At 44.5% G+C, this 27984-nt stretch overlaps 2 protein-coding genes across 3 annotated transcripts; both read right to left on the bottom strand.

Annotated features, from left to right (window-relative positions):
• Positions 1-2879: 2879 nt before the first annotated feature.
• On the bottom strand, positions 2880-10968 carry LOC116990399 (complement C1q subcomponent subunit C-like). The gene is made up of 3 exons (XM_033048012.1): positions 10756-10968; positions 8431-8633; positions 2880-5074 (listed from the first exon to the last, which is right to left on the bottom strand). The coding sequence occupies exons 2-3, from the start codon at positions 8597-8599 to the stop codon at positions 4521-4523; spliced, it is 723 nt and encodes a 240-aa protein (XP_032903903.1). The 5' UTR covers positions 8600-8633; positions 10756-10968; the 3' UTR covers positions 2880-4520.
• Positions 10969-16016: 5048 nt separating this feature from the next.
• On the bottom strand, positions 16017-23061 carry LOC116990425 (complement C1q subcomponent subunit B-like). 2 transcript variants are annotated; one of them, XM_033048080.1, is made up of 4 exons: positions 22905-23061; positions 19679-19794; positions 19417-19608; positions 16017-17347 (listed from the first exon to the last, which is right to left on the bottom strand). In XM_033048080.1, the coding sequence occupies exons 3-4, from the start codon at positions 19589-19591 to the stop codon at positions 16791-16793; spliced, it is 732 nt and encodes a 243-aa protein (XP_032903971.1). In that variant the 5' UTR covers positions 19592-19608; positions 19679-19794; positions 22905-23061; the 3' UTR covers positions 16017-16790. The 2 variants fall into 2 exon arrangements, with proteins under 2 accessions (XP_032903971.1, XP_032903970.1); XM_033048079.1 differs by lacking the exon at positions 19679-19794 and having other exon boundaries at positions 22905-23060.
• Between the last annotated feature and the right edge of the window lie 4923 nt (positions 23062-27984).

Genomic DNA, 27984 nt, shown 5'->3' with positions numbered 1-27984 from the left:
TCCTTTCAGCCTTTCACACTGTGACTTGATAGTTCTTCATGTGAGCAGAAGATTAAGACCACCAATCTGCAGTCAGCAATCAATGCAGCAACTCAATCTAGGTGACATCTTGGTTAACCTCTTCTGCATTTTAGGCCTCCACAATCCTCTGTGGCAATGAGTTCCACAGACTAACTACCATCTGATTAAAGAATTTCCTGTCTCCACTTCCTTTCTACAATACGCTGACCAGAACTGCACGTAATTCTCCAAACGTGGTCCAACCAAAGTTATGTACAGTTCAACATGACTTCCCAACTTTTATACTCAATGCCCGGACCGATGAAGGCAAGCGTACCATACAACTACTTTACCACTCTATCCACTTGTGTCACCACTTTCAGGTAGCTATGGACTTGTACTTAAGAGCCCTCTCTTCACTAAAGTTCCAAAGGGCCCTACTATTTATGTCCCTGTCCCACTTAGGAAACCTGAACAGAACCTCTGGAGACTTTGCGCCCCACCCAAGGTTTCCATGCGGTTCCCGGAGGCTTTTGTCAGTCTCCCTACCTGCTTCCACTACCTGCAACCTCCGGCAACCACCTGCAACCTCCGGGAACCGCACAGAAACCTTGGGTGGGGCGCAAAGTCTCCTGAGGTTTCCGTTCAGGTTTCCTAAGTGGGACAGGGGCATAAGGGTATACTTTCCTCCTACATTTGACCTTTTAAAATGTCTGGATTAAACACAACAGCTATTTCTTTCGCCAAATTTCCGACTGATATATATCACAGTATAACCTTTGCCAACTTTCTTGACAATCTGTAACTCCACCAATTTTAGTTACATCAGCAAACTTACCAAAGAAAACACCTTGGAAAAGCAAGGAACTGCAGATGTTGGTTTACAAAAAACCCCACAAAGTTCCTGCATATCCATTAGCCTGGTTTACAAAAACAAAGTACCCAGTGGGTCAGGAAACATCGCTGGAGAACATGGATAAGTGACATTTCGGGTTGGGATCCTTCTTCAGCCTGATGATTTGGATCGGGATTCTGGACCCTCCTTCAAACCATTCAGAAAATGTATTGATTATAGCTCCTGCTTCACACCTTAATCATAGCAAAACTCATCTCCAAACTCCTGGACCTGGGAGTCAGAATCCCCGTCTGCAACTGGGCCTCAACTTCTTTACCTATTAAACCACAGTCAACGAGGATAGGTGACTAAATATTCCCCACGCTAATTCTCAATACCAGTGTTCCCAACCCTTTACTATACTTCCTGTATACTTATTACTGCACAGCCAAATTTTGCTCCTACTCTAATTCTAAGTTTGTAGATGACACCACTGTAGTGTGATAGATATCGAACATTGACAAGACAGAGTTCATGAAGGAGATTGTAAGCTTGGTGTCAGAGCAACAACCGCTTCTTCAATGTCAGCAAAGCAAAAGAGCTGGTCACCGCCTTCAGGAAGTGAGATGGGGTACATGCCACAGAAGCATCAATGGTGACAAAGTGGAGATGGTCGAAAGCTTTCAAGTTCCTTGGTGTAAATATCACAAACAATTTGTCCTGGATCAGCCAATGAAGCTGTGGTCAAGAAGTGGAATGTCACTTGATCTCTGTCACAATGATGAAGAATATCTTAACTGAGGACTTGTGGGCCTGGTTTGATGTACACTAATCAGACAGTCCTATTGTCCACAAAATAACCAGAGCTGTCATGTTAGTTTCAAAAGCAAATCATTTAAGGAGCTTCCAATTGTGAGCTGGTTGCCTAGTATCTTCTCAATGGTGGTTATTTATGCAGCCATCCCTACATTGGTTTGAAGTGTCTTTCCTGCTTATATTAATGTCTGCTATTGCCACAACTCCTCATTAAAGTTGCCCCCAACAATCCCCCTCACGCCAATCTGCTACCCCAACTCAAATGTCACTAAAAGCCCCAGTCTAATTTTGTTGCCCCAACCATCCTGCACTAATGGACGCATATCTCTTATCTCCTGGCCTGACCTTGGAGCAAGGGTATCAGAGGAAACGTTTTGAATGCCAAAATGTTTATTGATCTTCACAACTTCAGCTGCAGTGGGCACTGCAAAATCCAAGTTTACTCTCATGCTCAGTTCTCTGATACTTGGTAGTGGAAGAAATGTGGCTATGTTGTGTTTTTTTAAAGAGAATTGCTGATTTCCTTTGGGAGCGTCTCTTCAGTTCTGAGAATATTCACTTCTTTTGCCGCATCAGGCCATCACTGTGTTCTTTATGGTGAACAGCAATATGAAACACACTGACAAAATAATTGCATTAATTATTACGCTTATTACACTTGTTTATAAAATCATGAGAGGAATAGATTGGATAGATGCACAGAGTCTCTTGCCCAGAGTAGGTGAATCGAGGACCAGAGGACGTAGATTTAAGGTGAAGGGGAAAAGATTTAATAGGTAACTTTTTCACACAAAGGTTGTATGGAACAAGCTACCAGAAGAGGTAGTTGAGGCAGGGACTCTCCCAACATTTAAGAAACAGTTGGACAGGTACATGGATAGGACAGGTTCGGAGGGATATGGACAAAGTGGGACTAGTGTAGTTGGGACAAGTTAGGCCGAAGGGCCTGTTTCCGCACTGTATGGCTCGATGACTCTATGATTCTATAATGTGTTCACTGGATATTAAACGCTTATTTATTTTAAAAGGCAGAGTGAAACCTGAGACTCTGAGCATCAAATACACATACTGTTCCTGGTTTGCACTTTGAAACTCCATGGTACTACCTGGAAACTGTTTTGCAAAGCATGGTCTATCTTCATCATTAACTTATTGATTGAATTTGGCAGCATTGAAGTGGCTGTGAATTGAAATCAGAAACATCAGGCAGAGAACGAAATTCTCAATCTAAGACATTTTTATTGAACATTTTCTCTAATAGTTCAGTAATATCTTCATATACATTTCATATGTGGAAATAGGTTTTTGGAAGAAAGCATTGAAAAAAACCCAATAAATGACAAAAATTATTTATCTTCTACTCAATCCCCACGACATTAATAGAGTGAGGGTTTCCACAGTGAGGAGAGACAATAACTATTCCTGTGAACTAGACTTTCAGATATATGTTGGTCCTTTGAAATTCATCTTGAAATAATCAGGTATTTACGAAGTTAACAAAATATTACAATGTATTTATACTGCAAGTAGTACATTCTTCCAGCATACTTTTTATATTGTGTGTATGATATGATCTTTCAAAAATATAATTGTCAGGTTTTGCACTGCACAACAAAGATTTTGTAAATTGAGAGATTGCCAATATGTTTGAGGGATGTAATTTGCTTCCAGGCCAAGCAATTAACAGCCAAATAGGTGGCAACTGCGATGAAAAAGACAGCGGTATATCACATTGAACATATTATGATGCATAATATCCAAACTTCACATTGGGTTCGGGGCTGAGGTTGGGCTGGGGTAGCTCTGAGGGTGGGGCTGGAGCTTGGGAAGGAATTAAGGTTGGGCTAAGGATGTGGATGGGGATGGGGCTATGGACTGTGGTTGGCGCTGGTGTTGGGGCTGGGGCTGAATGGGGTTGTGGTTGTGTTTGGGGTTGGGCTGGAGTGAGGGTTGAGCTGGGATGGAGTAAGGACTGGGGATGTGGCTGGGGATGGGGATGGGGATGGGGATGGGTCTAGGGTTGGGGCTGGGGCTGGTGTTGGGCAGGGACTGATTGGGGTGGTGGTTGTGTTTGGGGTTGGGCTGGAGTGAGGGTTGAGCTGGGATGGAGTAAGGACTGGGGATGTGGCTGGGGATGGGGATGGGGATGGGGATGGGGATGGGGATGGGGATGGGGATGGGGATGGGGTTGGGGCTGGGGCTGGTGTTGGGCAGGGACTGATTGGGGTGGTGGTTGTGTTTGGTGCTGATGTTTGGGCTGGGCTGGAGTGAGGGCTGGTGCTGGTGTTATCTCCAGGTTATATCAGGCCTGCGAGATCTTAAATGGGGACAATTCAGTGAGTGCAGGGAAGGAAACCTGAGCTGTTTACACCCTGGTGTAGGCTCAGCAGCCGTCTCAGTGAAGTTAGTTTAACATCAATGCAGTAACCATGGCCTGTGGTGAGGACTTAACATGACACAAAGTTCAGCTTCTCAAGCAACAATGCCCCAAGACTTCCACATTGCTACATCTTACAGTGACCTATTGTGTTGGTGTAAGTCTGTCCCTTTTTCAAGGACTGTGCTTTGCTCCATGGCACAATATCCATCCCCCTAATACCATTCATTGTGGCCTGTTCACAAAGAGGTGACAACTCATAGATACAGTAGATACAAAGAGCTGGAGTAACTCAACGGGTTAGGCAGCATCTCTGCAAATAAAGGATGGGTGACGTTTTGGGTTGGCAACCTTCTTCAGACCTTGACTTTGACTGAGAAGGCATGAACTAGAGAAGAGAGAGTATATTATTTAAGCTTTAATCGGCAAATGGTGTATAATTTCCAACAGAGTGTTTCGTCAGAGAATTTTCCCTCAATATTTCAATCATTCTTAATCCGGAAAGAGAAGAAACCCACTAAAGACACTGTCATGATTTCTTTGTCCCATTAAGGCGTTGTACACAGTTGCTTCAAGCCAAACCTTGTCACTGACCTGCAAATGAAGCACAAGGCCTCCTGAATTGACCTGAACGAAGTCCCCATGACTACAGAAGCTAGTTATCGTCTCTCCGTTCTTATTCATGTTAACGCACAGGTTGTTATCTGCGGTTGCGTGGTACACAAAGTAATAGTAGCCTGATATGCGGCAGGTGAACTTTCCTGTGCTACTGTCGTAGTGGTTCTGGTCATTAGACAGGATATCAGTAAATTTGATGGGGATGTCTCGTGGTGGGTATACAAACACGCCCCTTTTTGCAGAAAAGGCAGATTTCAAAGTGCTCTTGTAGTCTCCTGATTTTCCCTTCTCCCCTATTACACCCATGATGCCTGAGTCTCCTTTGATGCCTGGTGGTCCTCTGTGTCCCCTTTTCCCGATCGGGCCCATGATTCCTGGATCGCCCTTGTCACCGCTTTCCTCCAGACCACCAGCCGAAACAGAGGGACCTTTTCAGAAAACATATCATGTTCACTTTTTTGAGGAATGCAGTCCTCTTTCATTCTACGACATATCATGAGAGACGATTTTGCAATGTTATACATAAGTGCACGCTTTCTTCTGACCATCATAGACTTGCCCAGCAATCGAATGCCACTTGTACCATTGTGATAAATACTCAGTGTGTATGGGCAGTGGGGATTCTGTTCGAGTTGGCCTCTGTGAAATTTACTCAGTGGCCTATGATCTAAGGTCTTTCCATCACTCAATGTCCCTCGCCTGCCTTACAAAGGACTTTAGGCCGGCTGTGCGTCTCTGTCTGAAGGTTATGTGGGGAATGACAGTCGAGACATCAGTCTGAAAGCCTGTGGGCCTTAAGGGTTGGATAAAGTCATGAGGAGGGGAGATGTGATTAGCCCCCAAGTCAAATGGAGGTATCAGGGCACAGTGATGAAGTGACCAGAGCAAGGTGTGCCTGCGCTGTACATTTAAGAGTTTAGTTTAGAGATACAGTGTGGAAACAGGTCCTTTCGGCCCACTAAGTCCATGCCAACCAACCACCACCCATACACTATGTTATATCCTACACACTAGGGACAATTTACAGAAGCCAATTAACCTACAAACCTGCATGTCTTTGGAACCTGGGAGGAACCCGAAACACCCAAAGAAAATCCACGCGGTCACAGGGAGAACATGCAAACTCCACACAGACAGCCCCCGTAGTCAGGATCAAGCCCGGGACTCTGGCACTGTGAGACAGCAACTCTACCACTGAGCCATTGTGCCACCTTTGTGAGATGTGGAGTGTGAATGTGAGGGCATGGGTGTGAGTGTGTGTGAGGTGTGAAGTGTGAGGTCTGGGGGGTGAGTTGTTTGGTGTGAAATGTGAGGATGACCTCTGGGTGGGTGAATCTGAAACAGGGGTGATAGTCTCAGACGGGCTGGTCCCAGTGACAAATGGGCTGGGATACATCAATGTATTGACCCAAGTTAATCTCTTCTACCCTCCGATGTATTGAAGGTTTCAGAGTATAAATGTGTGAGGTGTGAAGCTGCCAGTACTTGTGAGATTTGAGGTGAGAGGTTGTGTGTCAGGTGTGTCAGGTGTGTGTGTGTGTGTGTGTGTGTGTGTGTGTGTGTGTGTGTGTGTGTGTGTGTGTGTGTGTGTGTGTGTGTGTGTGTATGTGTGTATGAGGTGTCAGTGCGTGTGAGGGGTTAGGGGGTGAGGTGCAAGGTAAGGGTGTGAGGTGAGTGTGTGTAGGTGTGAAGGTGAGGGTGATGTTGTGAGTGTGCATGAGGGTGAGGGTGTGAGTGTGTGTGAATATTGTCTGGGCAACATGTTTAAGGGTGTGATGTGTGAGTGAGTGTGAGGTGTGAGTGAGTGTGAGAGGTGAGGTGTGAGTGAGTGTGATGTGTGAGTGAGTGTGAGGGGTGAGGTGTGAGTGAGTGTGAGGGGTGAGGTGTGAGTGAGTGTAAGGGGTGAGGTGTGAGTTTTGAGTATGATTTCTAGTGGGTGGATCTGAATAATGGGCGTCTTAGATGCTTCAAGAGGCTGGTCAAGAACCACATCTGCGCCTTCCTCCCTCGCAACATGGACCCGCTACAGTTCGAACAGATCCACGGATGATGCGGTCTCCCAGGTTCTGCACACCGCTCTCTCTCACCTTGACAGCCAGAATGGGGGCGATGTGAGGATGCTGTTCATTGATTTCAGTTCAGCCTTCAATACGATAGTCCCCACCAGACTTGCTGAGAAGCTGCTGGAACTGGGGCTTAACACTCCCCTGCGTGCCTGAGTCCTGGGCTTTCTCACCGCCAGGCCCCAGGTAGTCAAGATGGGAAGACATACATCGAGCACCCTCACCCTGAACACAGGATCCCCCCAGGGTTGCGTCCTCAGCCCCCTACTGTACTCCCTGTACACACATGACTGTATGGTTAGGTTCAGCTCCAACTCAATAATCAAGTTTGCTGATGACACTGTGGTGGTGGGCTCGATCTCCGATAACAATGTGAAGGCCTACCGGGAGGAGGTGGCTGATCTGGCAATCTTGAATGTCATAAAAACTAAGGAGCTGATTGTGGACTTTAGAAGAGAACAACATCCGAGGACATATACGCCACTGGAGATAAATGGGGATACTGTGGATAGGGTGAGCTGCTTTAAATACCTGGGAGTTCACATCACAGAGGATCTGACATGGACATCACACGCTGCCGCTCTGGTGAGTAAGGCAAGGCAGCGCCTTTACCACCTCAGGCAGCTGAGGAAATTCAGAATCTCTCTGAGGATCCTTCAGTGCTTCTACTCAGGGGCTGTTTAAAGCATCTTGTCCGGCAACATCACAATCTGGTTTGGGAACTGCTCTGCCCAGGACAAGGAGGCTCTAGAGAGAGTAGTGCGTTCGGCCGAACGCACTATGGGAACTACATTCGCACTCCTACAGGAACTATACATCAGAAGGTGCAGATCCAGAGTCAGCAACATTATGGGGGACCCCTACCACCCCAGAAACGCTGTTTCAGCTGCTACGGTCAGGCAAACGCCTCCATTGTCATGCTGTGAAAGCGGAGAGGATGAGACAGAGTTTCTTCCCACAGGCCATCAGGACTGTAAACTCTTATCTCATCAGGGACTAATTTACTGTTGTGTTGTGTCTTTTTAAAAGTGCTGTTTTTTTTCTATTATGTAAATATTGATTTTGTTCTATTCTGTTCTGCAGTTGTTTGCACAATGCGCAGGCATTGCCACTTTTCATTTCACTGCACATCTTGTATGTGTATGTGACAAATAAAGTTGACTTGACTTGACTTGATGGGTTGGTCCCAGTGACAATTGGGCAGTGATACATCAGCCCACTAACCCAGCTAACCTCTTCCACCCCCTGACCATGTTCTCCTGCTCACTCCCTTCTCCCAACTCCATCACGCCTGTGGAATCTCTGAATGACTAAGGCAGGAGAGATTATCAGTTTAGTTTATTGTCACGTGTACCGAGGTACAGTGAAAAGCTTTTGCTGTGAGGAGTTTTGTTGTATGGAGTTTCTGCTGCAGTCACAGAGAGCGGGATTAATTGTCGGCTGTATTAGCAAAGAATTTGATGTGAAACGTGAAGATAGACACAAAAAGCTGGAGTAACTCAGCGGGTCAGGCAGCATCTCTGGAGAAAAGGATTAGGTGCTGTTTTGGGTCGAGACCATACTTCAGACTCATTTGCTGTCTGTTTGTAAGCCTCCACAGCATGTGGACTAGGGATCATCCCACTTGCTCGCTTTTGGCCTGTGCTTCACGAGTGGAATAACTGAGTTGGAAATGTGGTGCCCCTGAGCGGGAGTGGGTTTATTGTGGCTGCATGTTTTACCTGGACCTCCTTTTGCTCCTTTCGGGCCATCTCGGCCATCTTTGCCAGACATTCCTGGTACTCCATGACTCCCAGGTATCCCAGGAATTCCAGAGGCCGTTTCTAAACCTGATACCAATGCACCCAGCACTGTTAGCAGCAGCATCAGAGAAATACAATTGGATTCCATGGTTTGTTCGGCCAAGTCTACAGAATCCGAAAACCTAAAGGAATGAAGACAGCAAAAAGCATTTAGACGTCACTTAATTAACAAAGCAAAGCGTTGGGCTGTTATACATCAGGAAAGTGAAATCTGATGAACTTTGCAAGAATCAATCTTTACTTCCGCTGAAAAAGAAATGAGGAACTACTTACATATCAGCCAGAATTCAGCGTTCTTGCTCTCTGTTTTGCTGCACCTTTGTTCCCCTGGCTGCTGAACTCACTGAACTGATCTGTTTCCCTTGTCAAAAACCAGGGAGCAAAGGTTTAATGGAGAGATCGTGAATAGAGTGACCATAGGTGGAATTATCACGAGTGGAGTGGCCATGGGTAGAGTGGTCATGGGGAGATTGACCATGGGTGGAGACATCATGCACAGTGTGGTCATGGATGGAGTGATATTGGGTGGAAAGATCACGGGTGGAGAGATCATAGAGAGGAAGATCATGGATAGGGTGACCATGGGAAAGGAAGAGAAGTTGAGATTTAAAGAGCATTAATCTGCAAAAGTTCCCAGAACCTGATGGGATCTATCCTAGGTTATCGAGAGAGGTGAGAGAGCCGATATCTGGGGCCATGTCAGTGATCTTTGTATCCTCTTTAGCCACAGACAAGGTATCAGAGGACTAGAGAATGCTGTTCCTTTGTTTAAGAAGGCAATAAGAATAAATCAGAATCCTACAGGCTGGTGAGCCTTACATTGGCTATAGGAAAATTGTTGAATTACCTTATTTTGGAAAATATCTACAATATAAGAGCAACGTGGGTTCATTGAGAGAGGTCTCACAGAACTTCTGACAGAAGGTTCCCGACCCAAAATGTTGTATGCCTATTCCCTCCACGAAGCTGCCTGACCACCTGATCTCCTCCAGCACTTCGCGTTTTGCTCAAGATTCCAACATCTGAAGTTTATTGTATTTCCACTGAATACAAGAATGGGGATGTTGTATCTGACAACAGTTGTAAGCGCTGTCTGTAGGTGTTCTCCCTGCGACCGCGTGGTTTTTCTCCAGGCGCTCCGGTTTCCTCCCACATTCCAAAGACGTGCAGGTTTGTAGGCTGGTTGGCTTCTGTACTTTGTCCCTAGGGTGTAGGATAGAACTAGTGTACGGGTGACCGGTGGGCCGATGGGCCTGTTACCATGCTGTATCTCTAGAATGCAGTGACCATTGGTGGAGTGAGGCTGGATGCGGAGCCTTGGTTATGGGAGCAATCATGGCCGACAGGTTCGCAAATGGAGGAGGGTGTATGAGTGGAGGAGCCATGGCCGGCATGATCATACCTCTATCCCATTGAGGTTACAGGTGAAGGGTCCACATGATGACAAGTGAAGAAACAACAGATGCAATGGCTGTGACTGGAAAGCTTGGTGAAAGGTAGTGAAGTGGGATATTGTAAGGGGCAGGTACTGGTTAATGATCAGTCATGATCATATTGAATGGTGGGCCAGATCCAAACAGTCCACGGCTCACTTCTGCTCCTAGTATTTTGTGTTTCTAAGGGTGCATTACAGCTCAAACTCGTGTCACTTAAGAATAAAGATTACAACCCAACTATGAGTATAAATACTGACTAACGGTGTTAGAGTCCAGAGGTTGTGTTAACATTAACTATTACATAATGCAATATTTAATGCTCAGCTTCTTTCCGCTATCTCTTGGCAGCACATATCATTTTCTAACCTCCACTCTGCTGATAGTAATAAGCTTGTGCAATCTTCACACAAATAAAGCATTATCTTCTCCTTCCTATCAAGTCAGAGATCATATAAGCTGACTGTAGGTCTCTTAAAATGGCTTAAAGACAATGGTTTACAGTTGTCATTTATCTTTCAACATTCATCTTTCAATGCAAAATCACATAACATTCGCTGATAAGGTTGGTTCAACTCACTCCACATTTAATATAAAATTAAATAAATAAACAAATCAAAGGGATGAACTGATCCCTTTCATATTTAACACCGTTTTGCATATCAAAGGAAAGCCTTAATGGAATTGGTTAGTGTTGAAGGGGTTAATCTTTTTCAACTTTAATATATGAATCATTTTAATATAACAAGTTAATAAAATATTTGAAACAGATTTATTCTTTGGAATTTTATGCAAAGGTTTGAATTCTTACCTTATGTCGATGGAAGCTTTGCAAAGAGAATTCTAAGAAGCGAGACTTTAGTGGAGCAGAATGGGTTTGCACAATTCTAAACGTTGTAGATGAACATGTAGCTTTTCGAGAGGGAGGGAGGGAAAGTGGGAGAGAGGGAGGGTCTGGAAGTTTGATGTACAAGCTCTGGAACTCAAACTGACGCCTCTGTCTGATCAAGAATGCCAACTTTCAGTTCCCTTTTTATTACTGGCACTGAAGTTGTTTGTGAAACATTTATTGTCTCATGTAAGATTAGGATGAGAACAGCATGTTGAGTTCAAGCCAATCTCTTTAATTCATGGTGTTCACTGTGTATAAAACAGAAACAAATATGCAAACAGAACATTGATTGATTCGCAAAATATAGAGGCTGACAGTTTTAATTAACAACATCTGATGTTTCTGAAGTATTTGCAGAATTTGTTATGGTGCCGAGAGATAACAATATCCTGTTTCGCAATTTTATAAAGGAGTTTGGATCACATTGATGTAAATGGTCCAAGATCTTGGTGGCCTCAACTGAGCATTGCCCAAAGCATTTATAGTGATTTTCTGCCATTGGAGTTGAGGTATTTTGGTAAATTGTATCCAAAGTTAGCTTGGCAATGGTAAATAGAGGGTAATAGCTGGTGAAGGATTGTTTCCGTGCTTCTGTTCCTGTGACTAGTGATGTTCCACAGGGATCATTGCTGTGTTTGTAATATAGTTGAACAATTTAGATATGGATGCAGGCGGCATAATCAGTAAGTTCTCAGAAGACATTAAACATGGTGGAGTTGGAGACAGAGTGAAGGGCAGTCAAAGGCCACAGGGTGATATTGATGTGTTGGTGAAATGGGCTGAGAAATTGCAGATGGAGTTAAAATTCGATAAATTTAAGGTCATGTATTTTTAGAGTTCTAATGAGGTTAGGACATACAACATGAATAGTAGAGATGTTCGAAGCCTTGAGGAGCACAGGACTTTGTTGGATACTGGCCTTCATTAGTCAGAGTAAACAAGAGGATCCACCAACTTTACTAAACATTGGTCAGACCTCAACTGGAGTTGTGGTGACTACATTATAGATGTGATGGTGTCAGTGACGGCACAGAGGAGAGATTCATCGGGATAGTTCAATTAATGGAGCATTTCAGTTATGAGGAGAGACTGGAGAGACGGGATCTATTCTCCCTGGAGAGGAGGAGCTTAAGAGGCCATGAAAGAGGTAAAATAACATGATGATGGGTGTACTTCGCAGAGAAGATATGGTAGACTAGATTAATGTTTCCAAATATCAGAGGTAGATAAAACGAGAGGACATAGATTTACAGTACATAGTAAGAAATGTAAAGTGATCTGGGGGGGGGGGGGGGGGGGGGGGGAACCTTTTTCACCCTTGATTGTGCCATCCGTGTATTGTTCACAGAGTACGAGCTGGGTGGAGCAACACATTCACCTGTCTGGCAGAACATGTTCATATTCTGAACAAATTGTATTTATATCCTGCCCACTCCAAATCAAAGGTGTAAACGTGGACACTCACTTGCGCCCCAGCTATGGCTGTATTTTTGTTGGCTATGTTTTCGTTCTTACTTTGGCACTTCTTCCAAGCTCCTTCTCTGCTCCATGAACAAATGCATCGGTGCTGATTCCCTCATTCATCCAGAACTCATCATTTTATCACCTTTGTCACCTTAGCCTCAAATTCACCTGGACTATTTCACACACTTCTCTTCCTTTTCTAGATCTCTCTGTCTCTACCTCAGGAGACAAACTTTCCACCAAATCATCGATAAACCTATGGATTCCCGCAGCTACCTCTACTCTACCTCCTCCCATCCTGTCTCTTCACAGGACACCGTCCGCGGCTCTCGGTTTCTCTATTTCTGCTGTAGCTGATCCCAAGAAGTGGTTGGCCATTTGAGGACTTCAGAACTGCCCCTCTTATTCAGAAAACACGGTTTCCCTTCTGTTGCAACCAAAGGCACCTGCAGGGTGGGGCCAAACACAAGCTAGAAGAACAATACCGCATCTTCCACTTGTCACTGCCATTTCCCCTCCAATCCCCACCCAGCTCCACCTACCCTTTCTTTCCTTCTTTTCGTTTATGCACCAATGTCTCATGCCTTGTTTTTTTTTTCTACAGTCTTCTTCCTTTCAGAAATTCTCTGTGTCATGTATGTTTAATTTATGTTTTGTGTGTTAATTGGGTCTATGTATCAGTGATGCTACTGCATGCAAGATTTTTCATTGTACTTGTACTTCACTTTACTTGTGCATAAAGGGCCTGTCCCACAGGCATGCGACTGCATGCAGCAAGCGCGACCATACGTGGTTGCTTGAGCCATACAGCCTCGCGGGGCCGGTCCCACTTCGATCGCCGGAGCTGTATGGAGTTGTGCGGAGCTGGTCCCAACATCGCGCGGGGCTCTGAAAAACTGACATGGTCCAAAAATTCCGCGCGGCAACGGCCTGCCGGCCCGCAGCCACATTGAGGTCATACGCACCGCCTCGACGGGCGTGCGCAATGTCTCGATGCCGTACGCAGCGTCTTGGCGGCATACGCCTAGCGCGAACTTCTCGCGAACTTCGCTCGAACTTCACGTCAACTCGTACGGGATCACTAGACCTCCGCGCGGCCCCCGCTTCCGGTTTGGTCGCGCTCGCCGCATGCAGTCGCATGCCCGTGGGACAGGCCCTTAAGATAATAAACTTGACGAATTGACTTGAATTGACTTCTGACTCAACCTCTCGTTTGCTGGCCGTTATCTGAATAATGGCCTTACCTCACCTTCCCCTGGCCCTATTTGCCCAACATATACCAACTTGGTTCTACCCATCACTTAGAGTCAGAGAGGCATCGCACGGAAAGAGCTCACTGGGCCCAACTCATCCATGCTAACCCAAGTGTATTTTAAATGCTGTTATGAAGCGCTCAAATGCCTCTATCAACTCGTCTGGCAGCTCGATCCATACATCTACCACCCATAGTGTGAAAAAGTTGCCCCTGAGGTTTGTTTAAATGTTTTGCCTTAAACTTATGCCATGTGGTTTTAGAACCCGCGGGAAAAGGACTCTAACTATATCTATGGACGTTATCACTTTATAAAGCACTACAAGGTTACTCCTCATTCTCCTTCACTTCGGGGAATGAGTCCCAGGCCATCCAGTCCCTTATAGCTCAAACCCTCCAATCCGGCATCCCTTGTGAATCTTTTCTGCACCTGCTCTAGATTAATCACATCTTTCCCTTACGTAAAAGCTTCTCATTGTGTCTGGTGCCTTGTGATACTGGTACGATTCTTGAAGGCCATTGTGCGTATTCTCTGTTACATTTTCCTACTTATGGGGTGGCACAATGGCGCAGTGCTAGAGTTGCAGCCTGACAGCGCTTGCAGCGCCGGAGACCCGGCTTCGATCCCGAGTACGGGCGCTGTTTGTACAGAGTTTGTACATTCTCCCTGTGACCGTGTTGGTTTCCCCCGAGATCTTTGGTTTCCTCCCACACTCCAAAGACATATAGGTTTGTGGGTTAATTAACATGGTATAAGTGCAAATAATGTGTGTGTGTGTGTGTGTGTGTGTGTGTGTGTGTGTGTGTGTGTGTGTGTGTGTGTGTGTGTGTGTGTGTAGGATAGTGTTAATGTGCAGGAATCGCTGGTCAGTGCCAACTCGGTGGGCCAGAGTGCCTGTTTCTGCACTGCATCTCTAAACTATACCCAGCGCTTCCTTTGTGATGGTATGCACCAATACAATGTACTGGCACCTCTAGAGTTAAATCTAGTTTATCATTTTTATTACAAAATGATTACTTAAGTTTAAGAAATAAAATGTATTAATTAAGTTAGGCCCTTAAACAATAATAACAGCTTGTAAAACCACAATCCCCCGTAAACACCAACAGCAAGGAACAGAATTGGGAGATTGCTTTTGGTGACAACTTGGATAAAATTTGGAATCTTCTATCTCAAAGACTTGGTTTGGCAAATTTTATAGTTTATATTATTTTAATATTATATTTTAATATGTGTTGATTTAATGCTTTGCAGGAATTAGTTTATTTTAAAATTAGTTGATTTGTTACAATATCAAAAGGAAGAGTAGGGCATACTGATAGAAACAAAATTGTTGATAAATGTAGCTTAATTTTTAACTGATACTAGACTAAGTGGGACCCGTTGGGTCCCAGGTTCACACAGGAGGACTGGTCTCCCAATGCAATATTCCACTTCTCCACCAATTCCAATATTGGTGGCCAGTGGGGGGGGGGGGGGATTCTGGTGCGCTAGCATGGGTGTTGTGGGTCAAGTCAAGCACAGTGAGTGCAGGGCCAACAATCCATTTCAATCCATTTCATGTCAAGTTAATCCATTTCAAGTCAAGTCAAGCACAGGGCAGGTGGGGCCAGCCATCAATACAATCCATTTGCTTTCATTTCAGGTGAGGTCAAGGAAAGCAAAGGCAAATCAAAAGCAAAAGCACAGGGCAGGTGGGACCAGCTAACAATACAATCCATTTGCTTTCATTTCAGGTGAGCTCAAGCAAAGCAAAGCCAAAGCAAAAGCACAGGGCAGGCCAAACAACTCATTTCATTTCATTAAGGGCTAACAAATCATTTTTTGGAAGCACATTAAAGGTTAACAAATTATCATTCTTTGTAAGTACATTGCTGGCTAACAAATTATTTATTGCAAGCACATTAATGGTTAACAAATCATCATTCATTGCAAGCACATTGCTGGCTAACAAATCATCGTTCATTGCAAGCATGTTGCTGGCTAACAAATCATTTATTGCAAGCACATAAAGGGTTAACCACATAAAACATAACCACATAAAGCACATAACCACATAAATCACATAAAGCACATAAAGGGTAGGCTCACAGTTCGGTAGACTCACAGTCCGGTTGACTCACAGTTCAGTAGACTCACAGTTCAGTAGACTCACAGCAGAATCAGAGTTGTGGCCCCTACTTCACGATATTTCAGAGTGACTGACTCATGTCCAGGTATCCGGGTTTTGTAGTCCTGCCCTACCCCCGGAAGGGACGTTACCTTCATCATGGTGATTGACAGGCGAGAGGACCAATCAGCTGATCTCAAAAGTTTTTAAACACTCATAACTTTTTTATTTTTAATTGATCGGAAAATCCTCGGGGTTGCCTCAGCGGAGGAGGACTGTCAGTAAGATGGCCAAAATCGTACCGATATAGGGTAGTGTTATTTCTAAAATCAATATACAACGTAGACCGGAAGTGGTCAAGATGAGACTTTTAATTATGTAGATGCACACTGACACCTTTTTGCCTACAAATAAACTGCACATTGCATACAGCACTACACGGAATGTATAGGTAGCATTTTATTTGAACGATTTACTTTCCATACAATTCAACATTGAATAAAATGACTAGATTAATTCAATTTTTAATGTATATATACAGAAGTCTTTGCTTACATTGTAACTTCTGCCTCTGTAGCAAATGGTATACATAGCTTGTTTACATAGATAGATGTTGGATACTGAATATGAGGTCAAGGTTACTAATTTACAAGTGGAAATGATGACTTTTACTCAATGTTCACATGGAATTATTGCAATGGGAGTCAAGGAAAATGGAGATCTGCAACTTTAATAATTGACTCCATTTCACAGGCACATACAAACAAAATTTGGTTATGAATGGCATAGAATCTCCAATTCAAAACAAGATCAATCAGGTTTATAACAAAAATCAAAACTGATTTCAGCTTGTGATCAAAGAAAGGATAATTGCTACAGTGAAATTGTTGAGATGTTGAAACAGGGCAATAGGATTGGACATCACTACTACATCATTGTCTGAAATGTTGTCACCAAAGACAACCAACTTTTCCATCTTAAGAATGTCAAATATTCTCATTTGTATTAAGCAGAGAAATCTCTGGCACAGGAATTAATCATTTACTGCTGTTGTTTCAAATCTTTGTTTTATATTAAATCAAATGTTTTATTTGTTTTCCACAGAGACAACTGATCAAACAGCCAGTTTAATCGGCAAATAAGAGGAACCCACTGAATACACTGTCAGCTCCCTCCGTGCCTCGCATTGAATTGTAATTTGTAGCCTTGAGATAGACGTGATCACCTTTAGTCACTTTAAGGACTACTCCCCCTGAACTGACTTGGAAAGTGTTGGGAACATTATCACAGAAACTGACTATTATGTCACTGTTATGCATAAAGTTGACACAGAGTGCCCCCTTGGAAGTTGCATGGTATGTGAAGTAATAGAGGCCTGTTATATTACATTGGAATTTTCCCATCCTAGCATGGTAGTTATTTGCTTCATTGCTGATCTCCTTTCCAAAAACTATTGTGCTGCGTGGTCTTGGCTTGGTGTCTATGCTTCGTGCCATGGAAAAGGCAGACTTCAGGGTGTTTGTGTGGTCTCCAACTTCACCTTGCCCACCTTTCTCCCCCAGTGCACCCCTTTCTCCCTTTTCTCCCACCTCACCATCAGGTCCGACTTTTCCGGTGGAGCCTTCGATGCCTTGCTCACCCTTCTCTTCTTTACTGCCAGGCAACCCAAACGAACCAGGAGGACCTGGTAAATAGGAGGACAAAACCACATGAACTGTCTTAATCAAATTACAATTAAAATACAAAGTACTTGTGCCATAACACCAGGATAAGTGCTCAACTAAGAAAACCAAACCCCCTTTTCAAGGCCCCCACTCTCTCATCCTTAAGGACCTGTCCCACTTAGGCGATTTTCCCGGCAGTCGCCTGAAAAACCGGGAACTGGAACGGCGACTGTCAGAGTGGAACACACACACACAAACACATTGCCAAGGCGGGGGCCAGGGAAAGCGGGGGAGCGCTGTCTGAAATTCACACAGTGCAAAGCCAAGGTGATACAGACACACACCGCGATGAACAGGAAGGTTAAGACGGCTAACACAGTGTACGGTACTCGTGCTTACGTTTTTTTCCCCAATGAGCCAATGAAAATGCCCGGTCAGCAAAGGCGATGAATTAAAACTACCTACGAGTACCTTGACTACCCATATCTACATGGCGACCCCACTACAACTGCACCATGGCAACCAATTTTTGGTCGCAGAAATGTTTTCAACATGTTCTAAAAATTTGTGGCGACCATACTGAAACCGCAACTAGTTCCCAGAATGCGGGAACACCTCGCGACCATGAAGGAGACTCACCAGAGACCACCAGCGAACATGACAGAGTCTCCTGCAATCGCCTAAAAAGTCGCCCAAGTGGGACAGGCCCTTTACCATGGATGTCCAGTCACTTTATACCTCCATCTCCCCACCAGGAAGGTCTTAGAGCACTCCGTTTCTTCCTCCGACCGCAGAACCAGACGATTTCCATCTACCAATACTCTCCTCCGCCTAGCAGAGCTGGTCCTTACCTTCAACACTTCTTCTTTGACTCCTCCCACTTCTGCCAAATCCAAGGCGTAGCTATGGGCACTCACATGGGCCACTGCTAAGACTACCTCTTTGTAGGGAACATCGAACAATCACTGTTCCAGGCGTACACTGACCCTATCCCCGAACTCTACCTCCACCACATTGACAACTGCATCGGTGCTGCCTCCTGCACCCATGCAGAACTCACCAACTTGATCACGACTAATTTCCATCCTGCACTCAAATTCACTTGGACCATCTCCGACATCTCCCTACGGTTTCTGAGTCTCACCGTCTCCATCACAGGAGACAGACTTTTGAATTACATCTACAACAAACCTCCTGACTCCCATAGCTATCTAGACTACACTTCTTCCCACCCTGCTTCCTGTAAAGACCATCCCCTACTCCCAATTATCTGAAAATTCTGAACTCACTTTAGAGTATGGTAGTTTATATTTGGTGTAATCAGTGAAACTGAACTCATTTGCTGGTTTGCATGTTTTATGAAGATCTTTAGACTGGTTTAGTAGTTTTAGTTCTGCAACTAGGGTACATTATCATCAGTGCAGTTTGCATGGGAGCGGAAATTGCATCCCACATTTTTTTCACTCAGATCTTTACAAGAGTATTGTGTTCTGTTCTGGGCACCATATTATAGGAAAGATGTTGTCATGCTGGAAATGGTACAGATAAGATTTATGAGGATGTTGCCAGGATTAGAGGGTTTGAGCTATATGGGGAGGTATTCTATTCCTTGCAGTGCAGGAGGATGAGGAGTGATCTTATAGAAGTGTATAAAATCATAAGAGGAATAGATTGTGTAGATGCGCAGAGTCTCTTGCCCAGAGTAGGTGAACTGAGGACAAGAGGAAATAGGTTTAAGGTGAAGGGGAATAGATTCAATAGGAATCAGAAGGGTATCTTTTTCACACAAAGGGTGGTGGTTGTATGGAACAAGCTGCCAGAGGAGGTAGTTGAGGCAGGGACTATCCCAACATTTAAGAAACAGCTAGATAAGTACATGGATAGAACAGGTTTGGAGGGATGTGGATCAAACGCTGGAAGGTGGGACTAGTGTGGCTGGGACATGTTGGCTGGTGTGGGTAAGTTGGGCCGAAGGGTCTGTTTCCACTCTGCATCACTCTATAACTCTGAATTCAGACAATTTTCTGAGATTAGATTTGACAGTATTATCATTAAAGGAGATTTAGAAAGCTGGACATCAGTGAATTACCTGAAGTTCCTTTCATCCCTTGTAGTCCATCCAGACCATTTTCCCCAGGACGTCCAGGAATTCCAGGGAGCCCGGGACTCCCATGGATTGGGGAGGCTGGGCAAGTGTCTTCAGCTGACGACCCCATCAGGAGCAACAGCAGAACCAATCCCACGTGATGTATTCGATGCGACATTGTCCTATCTGACAGCAATATAAAAATAAAATAGTTATGACAATGGAGCAAATCATTTTGGAGTCTGAAACAAACATGTCATCTTACCCTGTATATTCTGCCAGAAATGTGTCCCAAATATGTTGTAATTGGGATGACTGTGGACACTTTAAACATAAGCACTACTTCATTTCCAAAGGGGCTTCCAACGTCTTGGATTCCTTCTGGTGAGGGATATGAAGATAGGTATTGGAGATAATTTGCCAAAACATTTAGATGATAACTATAAATCCTCAGAGATTAATGTGTGAACATAATTCTAACAAAACAATTTGCATTTAAAGTGGTGCCATCCTCAAGAAAATAAGATGCTTGCAAACTATTTGTGGGTAAATATGAGAAAGTAGAGAAGACATGAACCATCCTCGACCCACTGATGTCATCAGTGTTCCAGTATTCCTACCAGATTAACAGCTGCCACCCACATAGTTCACTCTTCAAGGAGTAGTGGAAAACCCTGCTTGCACTTGCCATGCCTGTTAATGGGGTGTCCACTGGGATATGCTCATTTCCATGTACTCCACCCTGTGTAGTAGATCTTTCCCCAGTAATTCCCACGTGGAAGGCAGTGCCATTGGACAAGGTTATTAAAGTTCAGTTTGTGACACAGGCAGAGGCAGTTCCATTGATCCGCTGAATGCATAAAGATGACTATAACACGTTATGTTTTAATAGCTCACACAGTTTTCAGGTGAGAGGAACGCACAAATAAGTAATGGCAGGTGAAGTGCAGGTTCTATTCCAGCCTCCAGTAGATGGTCTGCTACATAGATGGTACACAAAAATGCAGGAGAAACTCAACGGGTGCAGCAGCATCTATGGAGCGAAGGAAAAAGGCAACGTTTCGGGCCAAAACCCTTCTTCAGACTCTACATGCTACATAGATGGATGGCCAGACATATTCCTGGCCCACGTGGCAACCACATGGTATTTACAGGCTGGGCTTCTTCTGGATCTCTCATTCGGTCCAAGGATCTGGCACCAGACTTTGCCCAGAGGGAGAAGAGGAACTAACCTCTACTGCTTCCCATTCGGAACAAAGTTCAATCCAAAGTAGGACCGTCCCCTCCTGTTCAGAACAACAAGGCCTTTGACAAAGACATGTGTTGGTAGGCTGGTCTGGATGGAGTAGATCTATGGGACCCAGGGTGAGCTAGCCAGTTGGAAACAAAGCAAGCTTAGTGGTAGGAATCAGAGGATGGTGGTGGAAGGTTGGTATTCAGATTGGATGCCTGTGTCCAGTGGTGTGCCACAGGGATCAGTTCTGGGTCCACTGTTGTTTGTCATCTCTTTTAACAATTTCAACATGAATATAAATGGCATAAGTTTGCAGATGACACCAACATCGTTTGCATAGTGAACAGCGAAGATGGTCATCTAATATCTCAGTAGAATCGAGCAGAATTGCGGATGGAATTTATCTCGAACAAGTGCAAAGTGCTGAATTGTGATAAGTAAGAACTTGGTGGGACTTGCAAACCAAACAATAGGGCTTTGGAAAGTATTGTAGTACAGAGTGACTGATAATAAAAAGAGCATAATTTTCTCAAAGTGGCCGTACAGGTAAATAGGGTGGTGAAGATGGTGTTTGCCATTCCTTCCTTTATCGGCCAGGGCATTGAGGTTCAAAAGATTGGACATACGATACAACTGTACAAGTTATTGTCCAGAACATCCTTGGAGTATTGAGTGCAGTCCAGTGTACAACTCAGCTTGTGACTCTTCACTAGACATAGATAGACACCAGGAAGAATGTCATTAGGCTGGAAATGGTGCAGTAAAGATGCGCATGTTACTGGGACAGGAAGGTGTGCGTTATAAGAGACTTAATAAGTTGGGAATTTTTCCCAGACCTTAGGAGGTTGAGGGGTGGCCTTATTAAGGTTGATAAAATCATGAGAGTAGTAGTTAAGTTCACATCTTTTTCACATGAGAGGGAAGTCTTTAACTAGAGGGAAAGAAAAACAAAGTGCTGGAGGATCCCATTGAACCAGGCAGCATTTAGTTTAGAGATACAGCGCGGAAACAGGCCCTTCGGCCCACCGGGTCCGCGCCAACCAGCGATCCCTGTACATTAACACTATCCTACACCCACTAGGGACAATTTTTACATTTACCAAGCCAATTAACCTGCAAACCTGTACGTCTTTGGAGTGTGGGAGGAAACCGAAGATCTCGGAGAAACCCACGCATAACATGGGGAGAACGTACAAACACTGCACAGACAGCACCCATAGTCAGGATCGAACCTAGGTCTCGGGCGCTGGCATTCGTTGTAAGGCGGCAACTCTACCACTGCGCCACCGTGACCACCCTAAACAATTTAGGTCAGTCTGGTGAAGAAGGGTCCTGACACAAAAGGTCATCTGTCTATTTTTTCCACGGATGCTGCCTGTTTTTTTTTGCTCAAGGGTCTGGCATCTGCAGTTTCTTGATTTCCCTCATACTAGAGGGTGTAGCTTAAGATGAGAGAGGGAAACTTCAAGAGGGACCTGAGGAGTAACATTTTGCACACAGAATGTGGAGGGCATGTGAAACAAGCTGTCAAAGGGTGTGGGGGAGATGGGTACAATTACAATGTTTAAACAACATTGGACAAGTACATGGATAAGAAAGGTTTAGAGGCATAATACTGTAGTCCAAATTAAGGCAAATGATACTAGCTCAAGTGGGCAACTTTGTCAACATGGTCAAGTTGAACTGAAGGGACTATGCTGTTTAACTCAGACTATCTAACACAATACTAATCAATGGTCAGTACCAGAATATGTAAATAAACGGTCAGGATCAGGAACCACTAACTTTCACATTCAAACAGCCTATTTGTGTTGAAATCACGTTAATGAATAATTGCAATTGCTCAAATCTCTTTTGCCTGTGGAAGCAGACCGTACAAAATACACCTAACCATCCCTGCCCCGACATTGCAATAGGAATACTATAAAGGAATAAAATGTAATTCCAAAGATGCGATCAGTTACTTCTGAATATGGAACAGATGCATTTGCATTATTACTGACTGTAAAGATTTTTTTTTTAATTTTATTTCAGCTTGATATTAAGGGTACATTCTCTCTACAAAATGCCAAAGATTCCTTAATACAAAATTGTGAGCAAAACTCTGAATCAAAAGTACTTCATCAATAAAACTAACTGCCTCCAAATTTGGCAGCGAGTAAAGAGTTAACCCTGGGTTTAACGATTCGTTTTTCAACCCAGAGGTTTAAATACAAAAGAGTTGAAGATTTAGCAATTGGTACTTGCTAGAACCTACCTTGAATGCTGTCTGAAGGCTGAGAGTTTGCTGAGGAAATGAACCCAATGAAGTATCTAAAATATCGTTTCCGAGAAAGGCTTGCAGCACTGAGAAGGGAGGCTTAGGCTGCTTGCGTGAAAGAATCTGGCAGATATGAAACCTTTCAAATGAGAGCCTGAGTTCAACCAGCATCACTGCCAAGTTTCAATTCCCCGTCAAAACTTTATCTGCACTTCGCTCTTGCAGTTATTCTGCACGAGAGAGAGAAAATAGAATTTGAAGTTACTTCTCCGAGAAATAAAACCAGAGAGATTTAATTATTCTTCTCCCCCCCGCAGCAGGTTCCCCCTTAATGGGTACATTGCAAGGGAATCAGGCACCTTGCTGAAGCACCAGAGGCTCTTGTGGAGGTAGACTCAAGTGTCTCAGGTGGGGTGAATGTCCAGTGACTCTGGTGGGGTAGACTCTAGTGTTATGTTTAGTTTGGTTTAGTTTAGAGATATAGCGTGGAAACAGGCCCTTCGGCTCATTGAGTCCGCGCCGTCCCCCGTACACTGACGCTATCCTACGCAGACTAGGAACAATTTATATTTCTTACCAAAGCCAATTAACCTACAAACCTGTACGTCTTTGATTGAGGGAGGAAACCGGAGCACCTAGAGAAAACCCACGTGATCACGGGGAGATTGTACAAACTCCATACAGACAGCTCCCGCAGTCAGGATCGAACCCAGGTCCCTGGCATTGTAAGGCAGCAACTCTACTGTTGTACCACCATGCTGCCATGCTGGTTGGGGGACTCATCAGTGTCTTTGGTGGTGGTAGACTTCACTGCCTCCAGTGGAGGTAAACATCCATGTGTCCCATTGAAGATATAGTCCAGTATCTCTAGTGAGGTTAGACTCAAGTGTCTTATGTGGGGGTGGACCCGAGTGTCTCTGGTGGGGGTGGACTCTAGTGTCTCAGGTAGGGTGAATCTCCAGTGACTTTGGTGGTGGGAGTCTGTAGTGTCTCTAGCTGGGGCAAACACCAGTATCTTTAGTGGGGTTGGACGTCATAGCCTCAGGTGAGATTTGACTCCAGTGTCTCTGGTAAACACAGATGCCAATGTCCACCATTTAAAGGATGTGGTTTTATTTGTTCCACTTATCAGGATGGATGAAACTCCAACAGTTTGTCATCATCCAGAGCATAACAAGCTACGAGTAGGATGTCCACCGATACACTCTACTTCACTGTGGGGCAGCACAGTGGCACAGAGGTAGAGCTGTTGCATTACTGCGCCAGAGACCCGGGTTCGATCCTGACTACGAGTGCTGTCTGTACAAAATTTGTATGTTCTCCCTGTGACGGTGTGGGCTTTCTCCGGGTGCTCCAGTTCCCTCCCACACACCAAAGACGTGCAGGATTGTAGGTTAATTGACTTCTGTAAATTGTCTCCAGTGTGTAGGATAGAACAAGTGTAGGGAGAGGGGGGGGGGGGGGGGGGGGGGGGGGTTGCTGGTCTGTGTGGACCCTGTCAGCCAAAGGGCCTGTTTCCATGCTGGGTCTCTAAGGTAAACTAAGCTAATCGCTCCCAGTAATCCACATTTTGTACCATCACCATTAACTCCCCAATGCTACTTCAAGTACACTTTACATACTGACAAACCTTACCACCTAGAATGAGAAGGGCAACAGCTATATGAGAGCACTAGCATCTGCTGTCTCCCCTCTTGCAACTTTACTATTACTGGACCAGCACAATTCAGGCACCACAGCAGTGCAGCTGGTAGAGGTGCTGCCTCACAGTACCAGAGACTCAGGTTCAATCCTGACCTCGGGTGACGTCTGCGTGGAGTTTGCACGTTTTCCCTGTGACTGTGTGGGTTTCTTCCAGGCGCTCCAGTTTCTTCGCATATCCCAAAGACATACAGGTTGGTTAGTTACTAGGCCTCTGTAAATTGCTCCTAATGTGCGGAGAGTAGGTGGGAAAGTAAGGTGACATGAAGCTGGTGTGAACAGGTGATCAATGCTTGGTGTGTGCTCGGTGGGCCAAAGGGTTAGTTTCCATGCTGTATCTTGCAACCAATCAGTTCAATCAATTCAGGTGAAAAAGCACCTTCAGCAAAAGACCAACAATAGTTCAAGAAAACAATTCATCATCAGCTTCTCAAAAGGGCAATTAGAGGTGAGTAATTCAAGCTGGCCTCACCACCAATGCCCACTCCATGAAACACTTTCAATTTACCCGAGCCCCATAACAAGGAGTGAAGATTTGCTGTTTGTGTGGACTGGAGTGTGGAGATTGAGCTAGTAAACAGACACCTGGTGGAGTGAGAGTTCAAATGTCTCCACTAAAACTGTGAAATTAAAAATCAAGTAATGAATTCAATCAGTTTTTTTTTTTTACATCACATGAGTAATCTTGAACATGAATTCAGAAACTTGTTATAAAAAAATCTGCCTGGCATAATATGTGACTGCAGATGGAGCCGTGATATTCATGCCTCTTAAATGGGAAGTGAAATGGGGCTGGGCAATAAATACTGAGCCAAGTGTGAGTAAAATGAAGATTTGCGCTGTACATCTGGCTGCCATGTTTTCTACATGATAATAGTAAATAATGTACAGAGGTTCCTCACTGGAAGGTCCCGAGAGATGTTGTAGGTAAGAATTCAAAAGGTGCCCTGCAAGCGGACGGACCCGTTCCATCTCACAAGATGCTTTTGATGCCTTTCTTCGGCATAAAAACAATGCGACATAGAAACTAAGCCAAGCAGTTTAATCACAGCTCACTGAAAACAATCAGTTTTGATCGTAATTCCTTGTACAGAGGCTGCTGCAGATTAAGTAGGGGGTCACAAAATTGAAGCTTGTGTTGAATCTCGTGCATTACCTGTCCGTTTATGTGGCTTGGGCATCTGCCAGCTTAGGTCAAGGCCAAGGATAGGGCAAGTTGGACTGAAGGGCCTGTTTCCACACTGTGTGACTCTAGAACATAGCACAGCATAACATCAGGCCCTTTGCCCCTTGATGACCGTGCCGAACATGTTGCCAAATTAAAGTAATCCCCCTGCCTACGTGGTCTAGTTCCCTCTATTCTCTGCAGATTTGTGCCTACCTAAAAGTCTCACATGCCACAGTTGTAAATGCCTCCACCACCACCCCTGGCAGCATGTTTAAGGCACCCATCGCTCTCTGCATAAACAATGTTTTCCAAACACCTCCATCAAATGTTTTGATGTTAACTTGCAATAATTTTTCTCTCTCGTGTACATTTGTGGGTATTTGTGCCTGTGTTCATGTGTGTGTATGTGTGTCGCCATATATTCACTAGTGCACGTTCTGTGTATTTTTGCACCAAGTGCATGTGTGTGTATGTTTGTACGTGTTTGCAATTGTGTCTGTGTATTCATGTGCATGTCTCCGGATATTCTGTGTGTGTGTGTGTGTGTGTGTGTGTGTGTGTGTGTGTGTGTGTGTGTGTGTGTGTGTGTGTGTGTGTGTGTGTGTGTTCATATGTGTGTGCATGTATGCATGTGCATGTGTGTAAGGAATTTGAGTTGTGCAGCTGAAAGCAAAGCATCCGATGTACAGTTTAAAGTCTGAAACTCCAACTTCACACATGTTGGCTAGCATTGGTACTTAATTCTGCATTGCAACACATGTCCATGAGTCTATTACCATTTCTTGCTTCCTAAGTACAGGAAAGATGTGATTGATTTTGAGAGGGTTCCAAAAAAGTTCACAAGGATGTTGACTGGATTGGAGGCTTGAGTTATTAGCAGATATTGGATAGGGAACAGCAGTTCATGAAGTGATTATGAGGCAATGACAAGGAACAAGAAGGAGGCATTAGTTAAGCATAGACAGCTGGTGTCAAGAGAATCCCTTGAAGAGCAGAAGGGTTGGGAGAGTTCACTTCATAGGGAAATTAGAAGCATAAAAGGTGGACGTGAAATTGTTTAGCAAGATAAGGTAAAGCAGAATTCTAAGAGATTCCATCAATATACTGTAGCAGTAATAAAACTAGTGAGAGAATAGGTCCCCTTAAAGTAAGAAATCGTCATCTATGTAATTGAGTCACAGAGTTATAGAACTGTGTAGCACGGAAGTGTGAGATATATGGTTTGTGCTCACAATCACTACTCAGAGACTACTCAAGCCCTTTGACCCTCTCTGTCCATAGTGACCAAGTTGGCTCTCTGGCTAGTCCCATTTGCCTGTATTTGGCCCACTGAGTCCGCACCAGCCAGCGACCCCCTCGCATTAACACCATCCCACACACACTGGGGACAATTTTACCAGGACAATTAACCTATAAACCTGCACGCTTTTGAAGTGTAGCTGGAAACCGGAGCACCCGGAGAAAACCCACGCAAGTCACGGGGAGGACGAGCAAACTCCGTTCAGACGGAGTCAGGATCGAACCCGGGTCCCTGGTGCTGTAAGGCAGCAACTCTACCGCTGCGCCACTGTGCCCCCTCTACAACCTTCCTGACCATATATTTAAACAAATGCTTTTTTTAAAAGTGTAATTGTATTTACTTCTCAGCTTTGTACGAAAGCCTCATTCCATGTGTGTGTGTGTGTGTGTTCTGCCTTCTGAGTGTTAAGGTTGCCCCTGCTGTCTCTCGTCAACGTTTCCCTTCTTAAGCCTATCCCCTTCATCCCTTCATCCCTATAACATCCCACAAACCCATCCTGGTGAATGTTTTCTGCACACTTTCCATATTAATTACATCTTTCCTATAACTGAGGGGCTTGAGTCTTAACGAGAGACTGGATCAGCTGTGGCTTTATTCTCTTGAGGTTGAGGGGTGACCTTATAGAGGTGTATACAATCATCGATGTCATAGATAAGGTGGATGGTCGCTGTGTTCCCCAGGCCAGGGAAGTCTAAATTAGAGGGCATAATTTTAAGGTGAGAGGGGAAAAACTTTGCTGGGGATCTGAAATGCAACTTTTTTATACAGGTACGTGCAGAGGAAGTGGTAGAGGCATGTATAACGACAATGTTTAAAAGACATTCAGACAGGTAGATGGATAGGAAAGGTTTAGAAGGACAAGGCTAAACACAGGCAAATGGTACTAGTTCAGACGGGTAACTTGGACG

The sequence above is a fragment of the Amblyraja radiata genome, chromosome 31 (genome assembly GCF_010909765.2).
Source record: "Amblyraja radiata isolate CabotCenter1 chromosome 31, sAmbRad1.1.pri, whole genome shotgun sequence".
Classification (NCBI taxonomy): domain Eukaryota; kingdom Metazoa; phylum Chordata; class Chondrichthyes; order Rajiformes; family Rajidae; genus Amblyraja; species Amblyraja radiata.
The sequence above is the reverse complement of the archived record's forward strand: the minus strand, read 5'-3'. Positions and strand labels throughout refer to the sequence as shown.